Genomic DNA, 11,993 nt, shown 5'->3' with positions numbered 1-11,993 from the left:
ACTTTGAGAACTTTTAGAGCTAATTTTGCTGATGATAATGAAACCTATCTTGGAAGTCCAGTTGACGCATCCAAGCCGTCTGCTTTTCGAAAACTTCTAGATAAAGTGGAAAGTAAGTTGCACTCTTGGAAGGCAAAATTACTTTCACCGGCGGGCAAGCTTGTTTTACTCAAATCAGTTATTAAATCCTTATCAATTTATCACATGAGCACAACTCTAATTCATAAATCGGTAATGGATCAAATCCAATCCAAATGCGTTCAATTCTTCTGGGGTAAACCGAACAAAAAATCGATCTGTTTCGTCAGTTGGGACAAAGTCACTCGACCCAAACTAGAAGGAGGACTGGGTCTGCGGGATCTACATTATATGAATAGAGCAATGATTCTAAAGAGCACTTGGAAGCTAGTATCTGGTCATGAAGCCATCTGGACCCGTATTCTGGAAGCTAAATACTTCCCAAACTCTTCCTTTTGGCACACTCAAAGGAAGTTCCCTTGTACAAGATTCTGGAGTGCTTTAATGCAGGATCGTACTGTCATGGCATCCAATTTGCGGTGGAGTTTGGGGGATGGAAAAACCTGTCCAGCCTTCGCACAACCATGGTTTCATGAGTGGCGACAGCTACCACCACCAACGAGGGCACAAAAACTTCTGAGGGTATCTGACCTTTTCAATCACACTACCCAATCATGGGACATGGACAAACTAACGCAATTTGGGGGAATAGCATTGGCTCAGGAAGTGTACAACGAATTTCTGAGTCAGGTTTTGGAGCCTGATATCCCGGACAAACTCATGTTTACTTGGGCAACGAATGGGGCTTTCACGGTTAAGCTTGCATACCAGATGTTGGTTCAACTACACCCTCTGATCCGCCCGGTGGTCTCTGCAATGGAGAGCCAGATATGGGCCAAGGTTTGGAAGAGTAAAGGTACGTTGCCAAGAATACAAACCTTCCTCTGGAAAGCCATTCAAGGAGCTCTACCGACCTCCTTTGCAATTTCGAAAAGAATTCAGGTGGTGCCTGCGGCTTGTAATGTGTGTAATCATCACAACGAAGATACCACACATGTCCTTTTCCATTGCCCGCATGCGTGTGCTACTTGGTTTGCCTCTGAATTTGGCCTTTGCACATCAGCTCTTCAAAACATGACAATTCAGCAAATTCTATCGTATCTCTGGCAATACCTGAACCCGGATCAACTACAACATTTTATGTCAATCACCTGGCACATTTGGAAGGCTAGATGCATGCAGATCTTTCAAGGAAAGGAATGTTGCCCAGCCGCAACCATCAACTCTGCAAATACGCAAATTCAACAGTCATCTCTCTTCCAGGTGGGCTCAGCTTCGACAAAGTCACCACCAATAGCAGATTTGGGAATCTCAGCCCCTTTTCCCCATGAAGGGGTGTTTGAATGCTGGATAGATGGTTCGTTCAGCTCCATGGACAGAGGAGGCATTGCCTTTGTTCTTAAGTTGCAAGGTCAGCTCACTTCGTACGAGGTAAGGTATCAGGCTACTGCAGCTTCCCCTTTCCAAATGGAGGCCAACGCTTTGCTTATGGCCCTCCAAGCGGCTCAAGCAATGCGGCTGGAAGCATGCATCTTCAAAACAGACTCTGAGACCTTAGTGCACATTCTCAATAACAGAAACCCTCTCAACACTTTCCAAGCGGCGGACTGGAGAGCATACTCAACTCTGGTCAAAATCTCCAAGATAATTCGACCTAAACAATCATACCACTGTGTGTTCATACCGCGGGAAGAAAACCTTGAGGCCCATCAACTGGCTAACTGGGCGCGTGTTCTGCAGTTCTCATACACAGGACATACTTATCCCATCTTCTCGCCTCTTCAGTGGCAAATAGAGCAGGAGAACTAATCTTTATGTGTTTTACAATAGAGATAAGAAAGAGGGCTTAGCACCTTCCTTTAACACTTGTTTTTCCCTTTTTCTTTGGCTCTGTACCTTTGGTAACCTGCTTAAGCAGGGTGTAATTCTGCCCTGATGAAATAAAACGCCCAAGGGCATTTCCACCAAAAAAAAAAAAAAAAAAAATATTATTAGTATCATGCTCTTTTAACGGGACATGTTACAAGAGATTTCTTTTGTTAAATAAAATGACATATTTTTATAGAAAAATTTAAATTAAATAATAAATAACATTTTTTAAATCACATATTAAATTACATACTTTTTGTTTATTTTTTTTTAATATATTTGCATAAAAGAATCTCATACAAAATGACAAATAATTTTTTTTAAATGATATAACAAGAAATAGAAAGAAATAAAGACATGACCAACCAATTCAAAATTCTTTAAATGATATTTAAAGAATAGAAATAAATCATGACCAATTAGAAAGACAATACAATTTGCATGTGAAGAATACGTGTAGCGAGCAGTTACCTAAATAAATTTAGACTTCTACACGTAAAATAATATCAAATGGATGCATATAATCAGAATATTTAATCGTAGGGCTAATATTCAATTCAAAATTTCATCTTTTAATTAAAATTGTTGGCGGATTAGAACTTCTACGTGCTTAATATAAAAATGGAGATATGTATGTTTCTTTTATCATTTTTTACTTTAAATATTTTATTTTATTATTTCAAAAGACTTGAGTATAATATATAACAAATTACATATTTTCTTTATCTCCAATTTTTCCTCTTTTTTTTCAAAATACCCTCATACTTTTTACTTAAACGGTTCGGTTTAAAACGACTGTTTAAATTTTAAAAAATAATAATAATTCATAAGACAAGACAGATCTAAATGACCATTACAAAATACCATACCATAGCGGCTTAGCCTCAACACATTTCCGTACCGATAATATAAATACGACTATTGTTTGAACCCTGTACCGTCTATTTCGATTTGGCTATTTGAAGAGATTCGATAAATTGGTTCAAATCGGGGGATTATTATCGGACGGTGCTGATTTCAAACTAAAATTCTATCCGACCAAACTCAATCGGTCCTTGTAAAAACTTCCCTTGTAAAAATATAGGATCTGTTTTGAGATTCGTGCCAGGTTAAAAGGACGGTCCAGATCTATTTTTTCTTAGTCAGTTACGTAGGGGAATCTGAACTGCCCGATCAGAAACCGCACCAAAATTGAAGGACCCCGTGCATTCCACTTCTGCCCCAGATTGGCCCGGATTCTTATCGGACGCTTCTGATCTAAACTCAAATATCCCGTTACCTCAGAGAACATGGACTCCCCATTGTCCCGGTTTAATTCGACACCCACCTCCTCTCTCTCTCTCTCTCTCTCTCTCTCTCTGCGGAGAAACAAGTTCTTCTATAGCCATGGCGAGCGCCGCTGGAGGTGGAGGAGGAAAGGTCTCTTTCAAGATCACACTCACCTCCGATCCCAAGCTCCCTTTCAAAGTGTACATCTCTTCTCCGCTCTCAAGTTCTAGGGTTTTCAACTTGATTTGATTTGGATTCATCAGAGAGACTTGATCTATTATGTAGTTGATTTTTTCGGTTTGATCTAATTACAGATTTAGCGTTCCTGAGGCGGCGCCTTTCACTGCTGTGCTCAAATTTGCGGCCGAGGAGTTCAAGGTCCCTCCCCAGACCAGCGCTATTATAACAAATGGTAAATTATAATTAGCTTTGTTAATTATTTTCATGCGTGACTACATAATTGTTAAAGCTGTATAATTTTTTTTTTTGCATGTAATTTAATTGTTGGAAGCTGGAAATTCATTCCATATACTAAATTATGTTGGGTTTAATTACTTCTGCATCAATGCTTATTTGTCAGCACATAGTCAGTTCGAAATGCAAATATTTCAAATTTTTTTTGTAGCTGTCTTTGGTACTCTGCTTAGTTTTCAGAAACACTGTTTTAATATTTTATCTGAGATTTCACCAATCCAGCTCTTCTGTTCTGTTTGTGTTGTAAAAGCTTTCCTGGTTGTGCAGCTCAGCCATCTCTTATGCTTGAAATAACAATTTCTATATATTTTTTAGATATAATGTAGAATTTAGCAAATTAGTAGTTGGGCTTATTCTGTTATTTTTTATTTTTCTAAATTTCAGATGGTGTGGGCATTAATCCACAACAAAGTGCAGGTACTACCTTCGAGTTCTATGATTTTTTTTTTTTTAATTCTATATTTTCCCAAGGTTTAAATAGCGTTTATCGCGTTATAGCGTAATGGTTAAAAAAAACGACGCTATACCCATATAGCGCCGCTATAGCGCGAAATAGTGCGCTATAGCACCGATAGAGCCATAGCTTTTATGGTCCGAAACGCTATAGCGGCGCTATTATTTTCTTATCGATTGGATTGTTTATATAAGCCAATCACACAGCAAAGTCAGGTCCGTTAAACAATTGACTTTATCTTTGGATCAAGGTTGGCGATAGGTTTATTGCAATCGCTTTTGAAATTTTCAAACTTGTTTGTTTGAAATTGCCTTGGCTTTGTTGCTGAAGTTTTCGTATTCTAAGGTAAACTCATTATGTGATGTACTGATATGTTAACAAGTAACATTGTAAAATACATTTGACAAAATGAGCGCCTTATCTGGTGTTATGAATGCTGCCTAATCTTGGCAGCAATTGCCAAATTTACAGTTTTCATGATTTCTTTTATGTTCAGGTTTCTTGGTTTTTGTTATGTGCTTCTTAAATGCTTAAGCATATGATATAGTACACTTGTGCATAAATACATGTATCAACCTATATAATAATCTAGAATTTCTTTAGATTTTTTTGTCAAGTGTTTAATGTCTTTTTCTGTGCAGGAAATGTATTTCTAAAACATGGCTCTGAGCTGCGCCTTATCCCTCGGGACAGAGTTGGAGCTTCTATTTAGAAATTTGTATTGTGCTGTAATTTTTGGAAAAGACAGCAGTCTCCACATCTGATACATACAGTAATACCTAAAAGATGGCACTATCTGCTGTATGTAAGATTTGTGAAGTAACTCTAGCAAGTTGATATTTAATAAAAAATGATACATGAATCAGGAAATCATAGAAGGATTACCAAACTATTGAAATAATTTGATTGACTAGTACTTTTTCTCAGCAATTCTGACCCAACCGTAATGGCTTTTGCATTAATGATTTATTCTATTTAAAACTGCAGTGCAAATATGGTGACTTCTGGATATATATATTGTGTAGCATGTACTGAAACTGATTAATGTTATCAGAAAATTGGACACATAGAAAGAAAGAATTGTTTTAATGAACTCGGTGTATAGGTGCTTGTAGAGAGTGGATGCAGTTATTTCTGGTGACTTCTATTGTGTGGAGCATGTACTGAAATTGATGAATGTTGTCAGAAAATTGGACACATAAAAAGAAATAATTGTTTTAATAAACTCGGTGTATAGTTTTTATTATTATTGAAAACTCAGTGTATAGGTGCTTGTAGAGTGGATCCAATTATTTCTTATTTCAATTTTCGCACTTTTGGCGAAATTCTGAAAGTAAGGCGAAAATTGCTATGCTCACGAGTGCACCCCCTTGCCATGGATGACCTGGTATTGTAATGTACCAGTGGTGGTTTCAAACTATGCTCCTTGCAACAAGTATTCTACAAGTGGTCTTAGACATAAACAAAATAACATGAGCTTGATAATATTTCCAAAAAAAAAAAAGTTTAGTTCCCAGATTTCAGAGTTTATGATATGATCAATTGAGACTGATTCAAATACAACTATACCAGTCTACCACAATTCTGTGTAAATTAAGCAAGCAATGGGGCACACATCCATTAAGTTGCTGAGATAATGGATTTGCCAATTTAAGCTAGCAAAAATTACTGAATTTAACAAATATCTTAATGGAAAGTTCAATGAGGCATACATCCATTAAGCAAGCAAACATCAACTGAAAGTACTTCAAGATATCATCACCAGAGATTAATCTAACAAATTCATCTGAAACTCTCTCCATCAACTTGACATAGGCTTTGTAATTAGCCTATGGGGTTTCTTGGTTACTTTTTTTTGAAAAAAGTGGATTACCACCTGTTTCAATAGAAACATATAGGTCCTTACATCAAAATAGACATAGTTCAGCATGAAAAGTAAACTCAGAAGAAAAAAAAAGAAGCAGCATAACAAAATGACTTAGGCATAACTAGTACAACAAATGCCAGAAACTAGAGTAGAAAATTTAAGATAAAAACATAAAAACTAAGTAAAGTCAATTGAGCTGTTGATAGAAGAGGAGGAACTAGTAGTAGCTGCAAATTCAGAAGTAGAAGAGAGCTGTACCAAAACACCTTGGTTACCGATAGATTCAAAAGCGGTATCAATGTCATCCATTTCAGCTCGGGTCCTAAGGTAATCAGAAAGATCAGACCCTTCTAAACCACGACCAGGATCTGTGTTTTCTGAATTCAATGGGCTGTTCTGGGTACTTGAATCCGAGCTGATTATCATAAGACCTGCCTGGTTCAAGAATGAGACATCCATAGGTAAAATTAAAGTTAATTTTAAAAAAGAATCATCTAATTTAACCTTACACCAAAAAGATGTTAAGGCAATAATTTGAAGGCCTAATGAGGAGCTAGATGGAACTACAGTGTGTTGGAAGTAAACTTTATTTCTAGCTAACCAAATTACCCAAATAGTTGCTGCCCTAATCATTTCAATGAGTAATCTGTCTTTCAAGAGAATACATGCATCTAGTTGCCATAAATCAGAAACTGAAGAACAATTAAAGGAAAAAGAATTATGTGATGCAATCCATATCCAAAGAGAATTAGCTATAGGGCAGGTTACAAAAAGGTGATCAATGATTTCAAATTATTGAATATTGGATGCGATGAATGGCGCAAACTGATTCATCAAATTAACATTAATCCATCTCATAACCCTAGTAGCTACATCCTGTTTATCAATTGCCAAGTAACTTGTTTGGTTTTCAGTTTTCATTAAATAATAAAGTTGCAGTTAAGTGTCTGGTTGGAAGTAGCAGCGCAAGGATGGATGAACTTTAAAAGAAGCCTCTTAATTTGTGAAATTATTGGACGAAACATCAATATAAGTTGGATTTAAATAAGTGGATTACATTCTCTCTATGTCAGCACAGTTAACCGTGGACACTGCTATATTATATAATGAAGATATGCTCCGGTTTAAGTGTACTACAGGAAGTACTAACTTATGTAAAACAGTATTAAAGTAAAAATAGGTGCTTAGTAAATCCAGAAACCATGTTTTGTTATAAGTTGTATAAATTCAGGTGCTACAACCTATTTAAGGAATTGTGATAACTATCATCTAACAACACAAACCGTGTTGCTAAAACGACAAAAATAAGTATAAAAGATCAAAGGTACATGTTAATCACCATCTACCTTAGGTGCTAACAAGGAAAAAGAGAAACAAAGAAACAAAAAATCCTAGTAAGCTCTCCATTCCTCGATCGGAATGGAGTGGCGAAGGGTTGCTTTCTTCTTCGTTTTCTCTTCTTTCCTCAGCCACTTCCACCCTTCCATTGCATCCACCAATAGCACAAAAGAGGACCTCAATGTTTACATTGTGCTTGTGAAAGACGCAAAAGAGCACAACAGTCTTTTATCAACTATGATACCAAACCATTCCTCAAGATTCATTTACTCCTACAATCGGGTTGTGAATGGATTTGCTGCCCGATTAACACAGCAAGAAGTGGAGGCACTCTCTAAGCAAGATTGGTTCGTCGATGCCATTCCTTCGGGGCAATACAAGTTATTAACCACTCACTCTCAAGCATTCCTTGGCCTCCGCAATTCAAAAGTCGATCCGAACGGTATGTGGGCCACAACAAACATGGGTGAAGGAATCATAATTGGTGTCCTCGACACCGGCATTAGCCCCGGACACCCTTCATTCAGAGATGAGGGATTGCCTCCTCCACCATCCAAATGGAAGGGACATTGCGACTTCAATGCATCAGTGTGCAACAACAAGTTGATAGGGGCTATAAGTATACTTAACGCAAGAGGGGAAGAGAGCCATCATCCGCCGGTTGACATGGAAGGCCATGGCACTCATGTTGCGAGCACCGCTGCCGGTGCATTTGTGCATAATGCCGGAGTTTTTGGTAGTGCAGTAGGTGTTGCCTCTGGTACCGCTCCGAGAGCACATCTTGCGTTTTACAAAGTTTGTGATTCCATTTCCATGGATTGCCATGGAGCCGACATTCTAAAAGCAATCGAAACTGCTGTTGATGATGGAGTAGATGTGATCTCTCTATCTTTTGGTCTTGGTGATCCTACTCTGGGACCGGACAATAATCTTGCCAAAAATGCAATTAGCATCGGGACATTCTATGCGATCTTGCGTGGAGTTTTTGTAAGTTGTGCCGCGGGCAATGCTGGGCAAACTTTCGGCACAGTCGACAATGACATCCCATGGGTTCTTACTGTTGGAGCAAGTTCCATGGATCGACGTATTGCGGTTACAGTGAAACTCGGCAATGGGCTTGAGATTGATGCTGAAACACCGATGCAACCAAAGAATTGGAAAAATAAACTACTACCTCTAGTGTTGACTAACAGCACTGAGGACCTCTATGATAAAAACAAAATCAAAGGTGCAGTTGTTGTGTGTCGTACTTTGTATGTCGAACCCCTAAAGCTAGAGGAGGCATTGCGGAGTGCTGGCGCGGCTGGTGTAATCTTTTTGGGATCGTAAGTACTTCTTGCACAAAAGTTACTCATGTTCTATTTTTTAATTTTAAAAAATTTAATCCTAAAATTCATTACTCGACAGGAACACTCCTGACAAGTTGCCAATTGCTGTGCCGTCCGCTTTTTTAGAACAAACCGGCAGCAATAATATCACCGATTACATAATGTCTTCTCGAAATGCAACAGGAACACTCATCTTCAAGGGTACAGTTTTCAATGCTCCTTATTCCCCGACCATAGCTCTTTTCTCTTCCAGGGGACCCAGTGGTCGACTGCCAGGAATCTTGAAGCCTGACATTATTGGTCCCGGTGTAGACATCTTAGGTGCCTTCCCACCTAGCATCTCATCATATGAAACGCGTGATGAATCCTTGAAGTTTTTATTCATGAGTGGGACCTCCATGTCAGCACCACACCTTAGTGGGGTTGCCGCTTTATTGAAAAAAACACATCCTGATTGGTCACCTGCAGCGATCAAGTCGGCAATAATGACTACGGCATATATAACCGATCGCAATGGCAAAAGAATCAGAGATGAGAGGGACCTCCCGGCTGATTTTTATGCAATTGGTGCAGGACACGTTAACCCTCAGAAAGCCATGAACCCGGGACTAGTTTATGACATCAAACCAACAGAGTACATCCCTTTCTTGTGTGGTTTAGGATTCACTAAAAAACAAATTCAGACTATTATTTCTCCGTTACCTCCTGTAAAATGCTCAAAAGTGAAGGCGATTTCTCAGGAGCAGCTGAACTATCCATCTATTGTGGCTACACTAAAATTCAATTCGACAGTGGTGATCCAACGGAGAGTAACACATGTCAGTGATGCCGAGTCAACATTTAGTGTTAAATTAGATATTCCGAGCGGCATTTCTGCCCGTGTGGTGCCGGAAATTTTGGATTTCAAGGGAAAAAATAAGACAATGAGCTTTGATGTTATCTTCGAATGGATCGGAGGTAAGGCGGGTTATGTAGAAGGAGAATTGAAGTGGATCTCAAAGAGTCATGTAGTGAGAAGTCCCATTGTCATCAACAAAGCACTTCAAAATGGATCTACACTTCTTCCTTATGATCAATCATATTTAATGCCGCGTTTCCGTTAACCAAAACCTTGATACATACTTGTAATTTGTAATCTGTAACTAATTTCGCTTCTCAACTTGTTCTGTTGTATTTAATTCTGGAGAAATCAAGACTTCTTAGCGAATAAACAATTTGACTTGTATATCTTGTTTTAGCATGTATCCAGAGAGTATAGTCATTTATTTTTTTAATTACAGAAAATAATTTTCAATAATAGATGAAATTGAATATCTTTTCGGTATAAGAAAATTTGTATCCCAATCTTTGATTTAAAGATTTATACAATACAAATATATCTTTCCTTCTACTAATAATAATATAAACTGACAAAAAAATAATCTTTTTTTGCATAAACAAAGTATATTAAGATATGATGCATGTTAAAATTTAGAGGCATGCCTATTCTCTTAATTACCAGGTGAATTTCATCTTAAGAGCACGCATGTGCTACAATCTCAGACAGTACTGAAAGACATCATTAATTGAACCAAATAAGATGCTCATAATGACTGATCATGTCCAAATAGTCACTTCATGCCTACAATTAGTTGCCAGCATAGATTACAATTCAAATATCATGATCATGATGAGAAACCAATAACTGTTGATTGTCAAAATAACTTTTGATCAGGGCCTGTGCCAACTTTGATGTGATAAATGATTTTTTTTTTTTTTTTTCACGCGAACCGTGAACTGTGGATTGGTTTTTTAAGATCAAACCAGAATGTGTAGTTCAAGTTGGGTTAAAGTTCTCATGATTAATTGGGAGGTTAATTATCTGTTTTGATCATATGGAGTTTATTACAAATAATTTTAAATCACTCACCTTCAATTTCAATATGTACACTTTATTTCCCTTTTTTGTAAGGAGAGAATCAGAGTATTAGATGTTATTGGACCAGGAAAAGTTGGTACAAATCTTGACAGGTGTTACTGGTACAGCAAATGGAATAGACCATTTAAATTTTTGTATCCAAAGAAAAATACTTAAATTATGAACCAAATGTAAGCTTTCAGACAGTGGCGTAGCCAGAATTTTCATCAGGGTAGGCAAAATTAATTATTATTATTTTATTTTATTTAAATTATTAAATTATAAAATATTATTAAATAATTTTTATTGGAAGCGGAATCGATAATTAACCATGAATTAAAATCGAGAAAAACGGTAGAAATCCACCGAATTAGATCGAAAACTCGATTTTTTTGAAAGTTTACTTTGAAGCATAGTTCACAAGACTCTTCTATTAAAATTCAGCTCATTTTGAATAGTTAAACATAATAAAAATAATTTAATGCATTACATTAAATTTCAGTATATTACTTTATAAAACATTTAAGTCTATTCCTTTCACAAAAAAATAACAAATTTATTATAGTCCCACTATCATACCATTCTTATTAACCTTCTTCTTGTCGGAATATTTCAAAATAGATAGATGAAAGACTACCAAAATTGTAACGACTCGGCCAATTTCACTAATCGAGAACTTTGACTCAATCAGGAATAAACAAAACTCAAATCCAAACCAACTATATACAAACTTGATACCGTATGGATATAGGTGGCTCCGCCACTGCTTTCAGGTTCACCTGTGGAAGTAGTAGTAAAAATTCCATGACAAACCTTGCACTAACTACTAAATTAAAAAAAACAATGTCCAAATCTTATTTCTTTCAGGGTGCATACGCGAAAGCTATCAGCCTATCAATCACATTTCTATGCAGTTCCTATCTGATGTAATACACAATTTATGAACATTTAATTTACTGAATCAATAATTGGAGGGGACCATTGACTAATTAGTTGGATATTTCACTGGTTATACAATAAATATAGAAATTTTAATCACTTCATTATAGCTAGTAATACGGAGATAAGGAAAATGTTATATTAAGTTCAATTGAAGTGTGTGTTTACATAATATCTGTTCCAAGAATCATTCTATGCATTGTATTTTTTATTTTATTGAAGATGTGTTACATTAAAGAAATTTCAAAAACAGTAACTTCATTTTTCGAATCATTAATTGAAGTTGAGCAATAAAAAATCGTTAGATATTTGCTAATTTAAGAGACTATGTCACTTTAATTTTGTTTTGATGGAATCATAACATGATAATTCAATATAAAGAAATTGTCTACATTATTGGAGTGCTATGAATTCTCGGTATCTATCAATAGAGTCTAGAATATGTTAATTTGATGTACCCGCAGAATAATTAAGCAAATC

At 36.6% G+C, this 11,993-nt stretch overlaps 1 protein-coding gene and 1 pseudogene across 2 annotated transcripts; both read left to right on the top strand.

The window, feature by feature from the left end:
* The first annotated feature begins 3,120 nt into the window (after positions 1–3,120).
* On the top strand, positions 3,121–5,014 carry LOC144566359 (ubiquitin-fold modifier 1). Its single transcript, XM_078316377.1, has 4 exons — positions 3,121–3,416; positions 3,531–3,628; positions 4,075–4,107; positions 4,786–5,014. The coding sequence occupies exons 1-4, from the start codon at positions 3,334–3,336 to the stop codon at positions 4,854–4,856; spliced, it is 285 nt and encodes a 94-aa protein (XP_078172503.1). The 5' UTR covers positions 3,121–3,333; the 3' UTR covers positions 4,857–5,014.
* Positions 5,015–7,222: 2,208 nt separating this feature from the next.
* LOC144566576 (subtilisin-like protease pseudogene) lies at positions 7,223–9,901 on the top strand (annotated as a pseudogene). Its single transcript, XR_013515226.1, has 2 exons — positions 7,223–8,674; positions 8,757–9,901. The product of XR_013515226.1 is annotated as a subtilisin-like protease pseudogene (transcript).
* The last annotated feature ends 2,092 nt before the right edge of the window (positions 9,902–11,993 follow it).

The sequence above is a fragment of the Carex rostrata genome, chromosome 15 (genome assembly GCF_964058835.1).
Source record: "Carex rostrata chromosome 15, lpCarRost1.2, whole genome shotgun sequence".
NCBI classification, from domain to species: Eukaryota; Viridiplantae; Streptophyta; class Magnoliopsida; order Poales; family Cyperaceae; genus Carex; species Carex rostrata.
The sequence above is the reverse complement of the archived record's forward strand: the minus strand, read 5'-3'. Positions and strand labels throughout refer to the sequence as shown.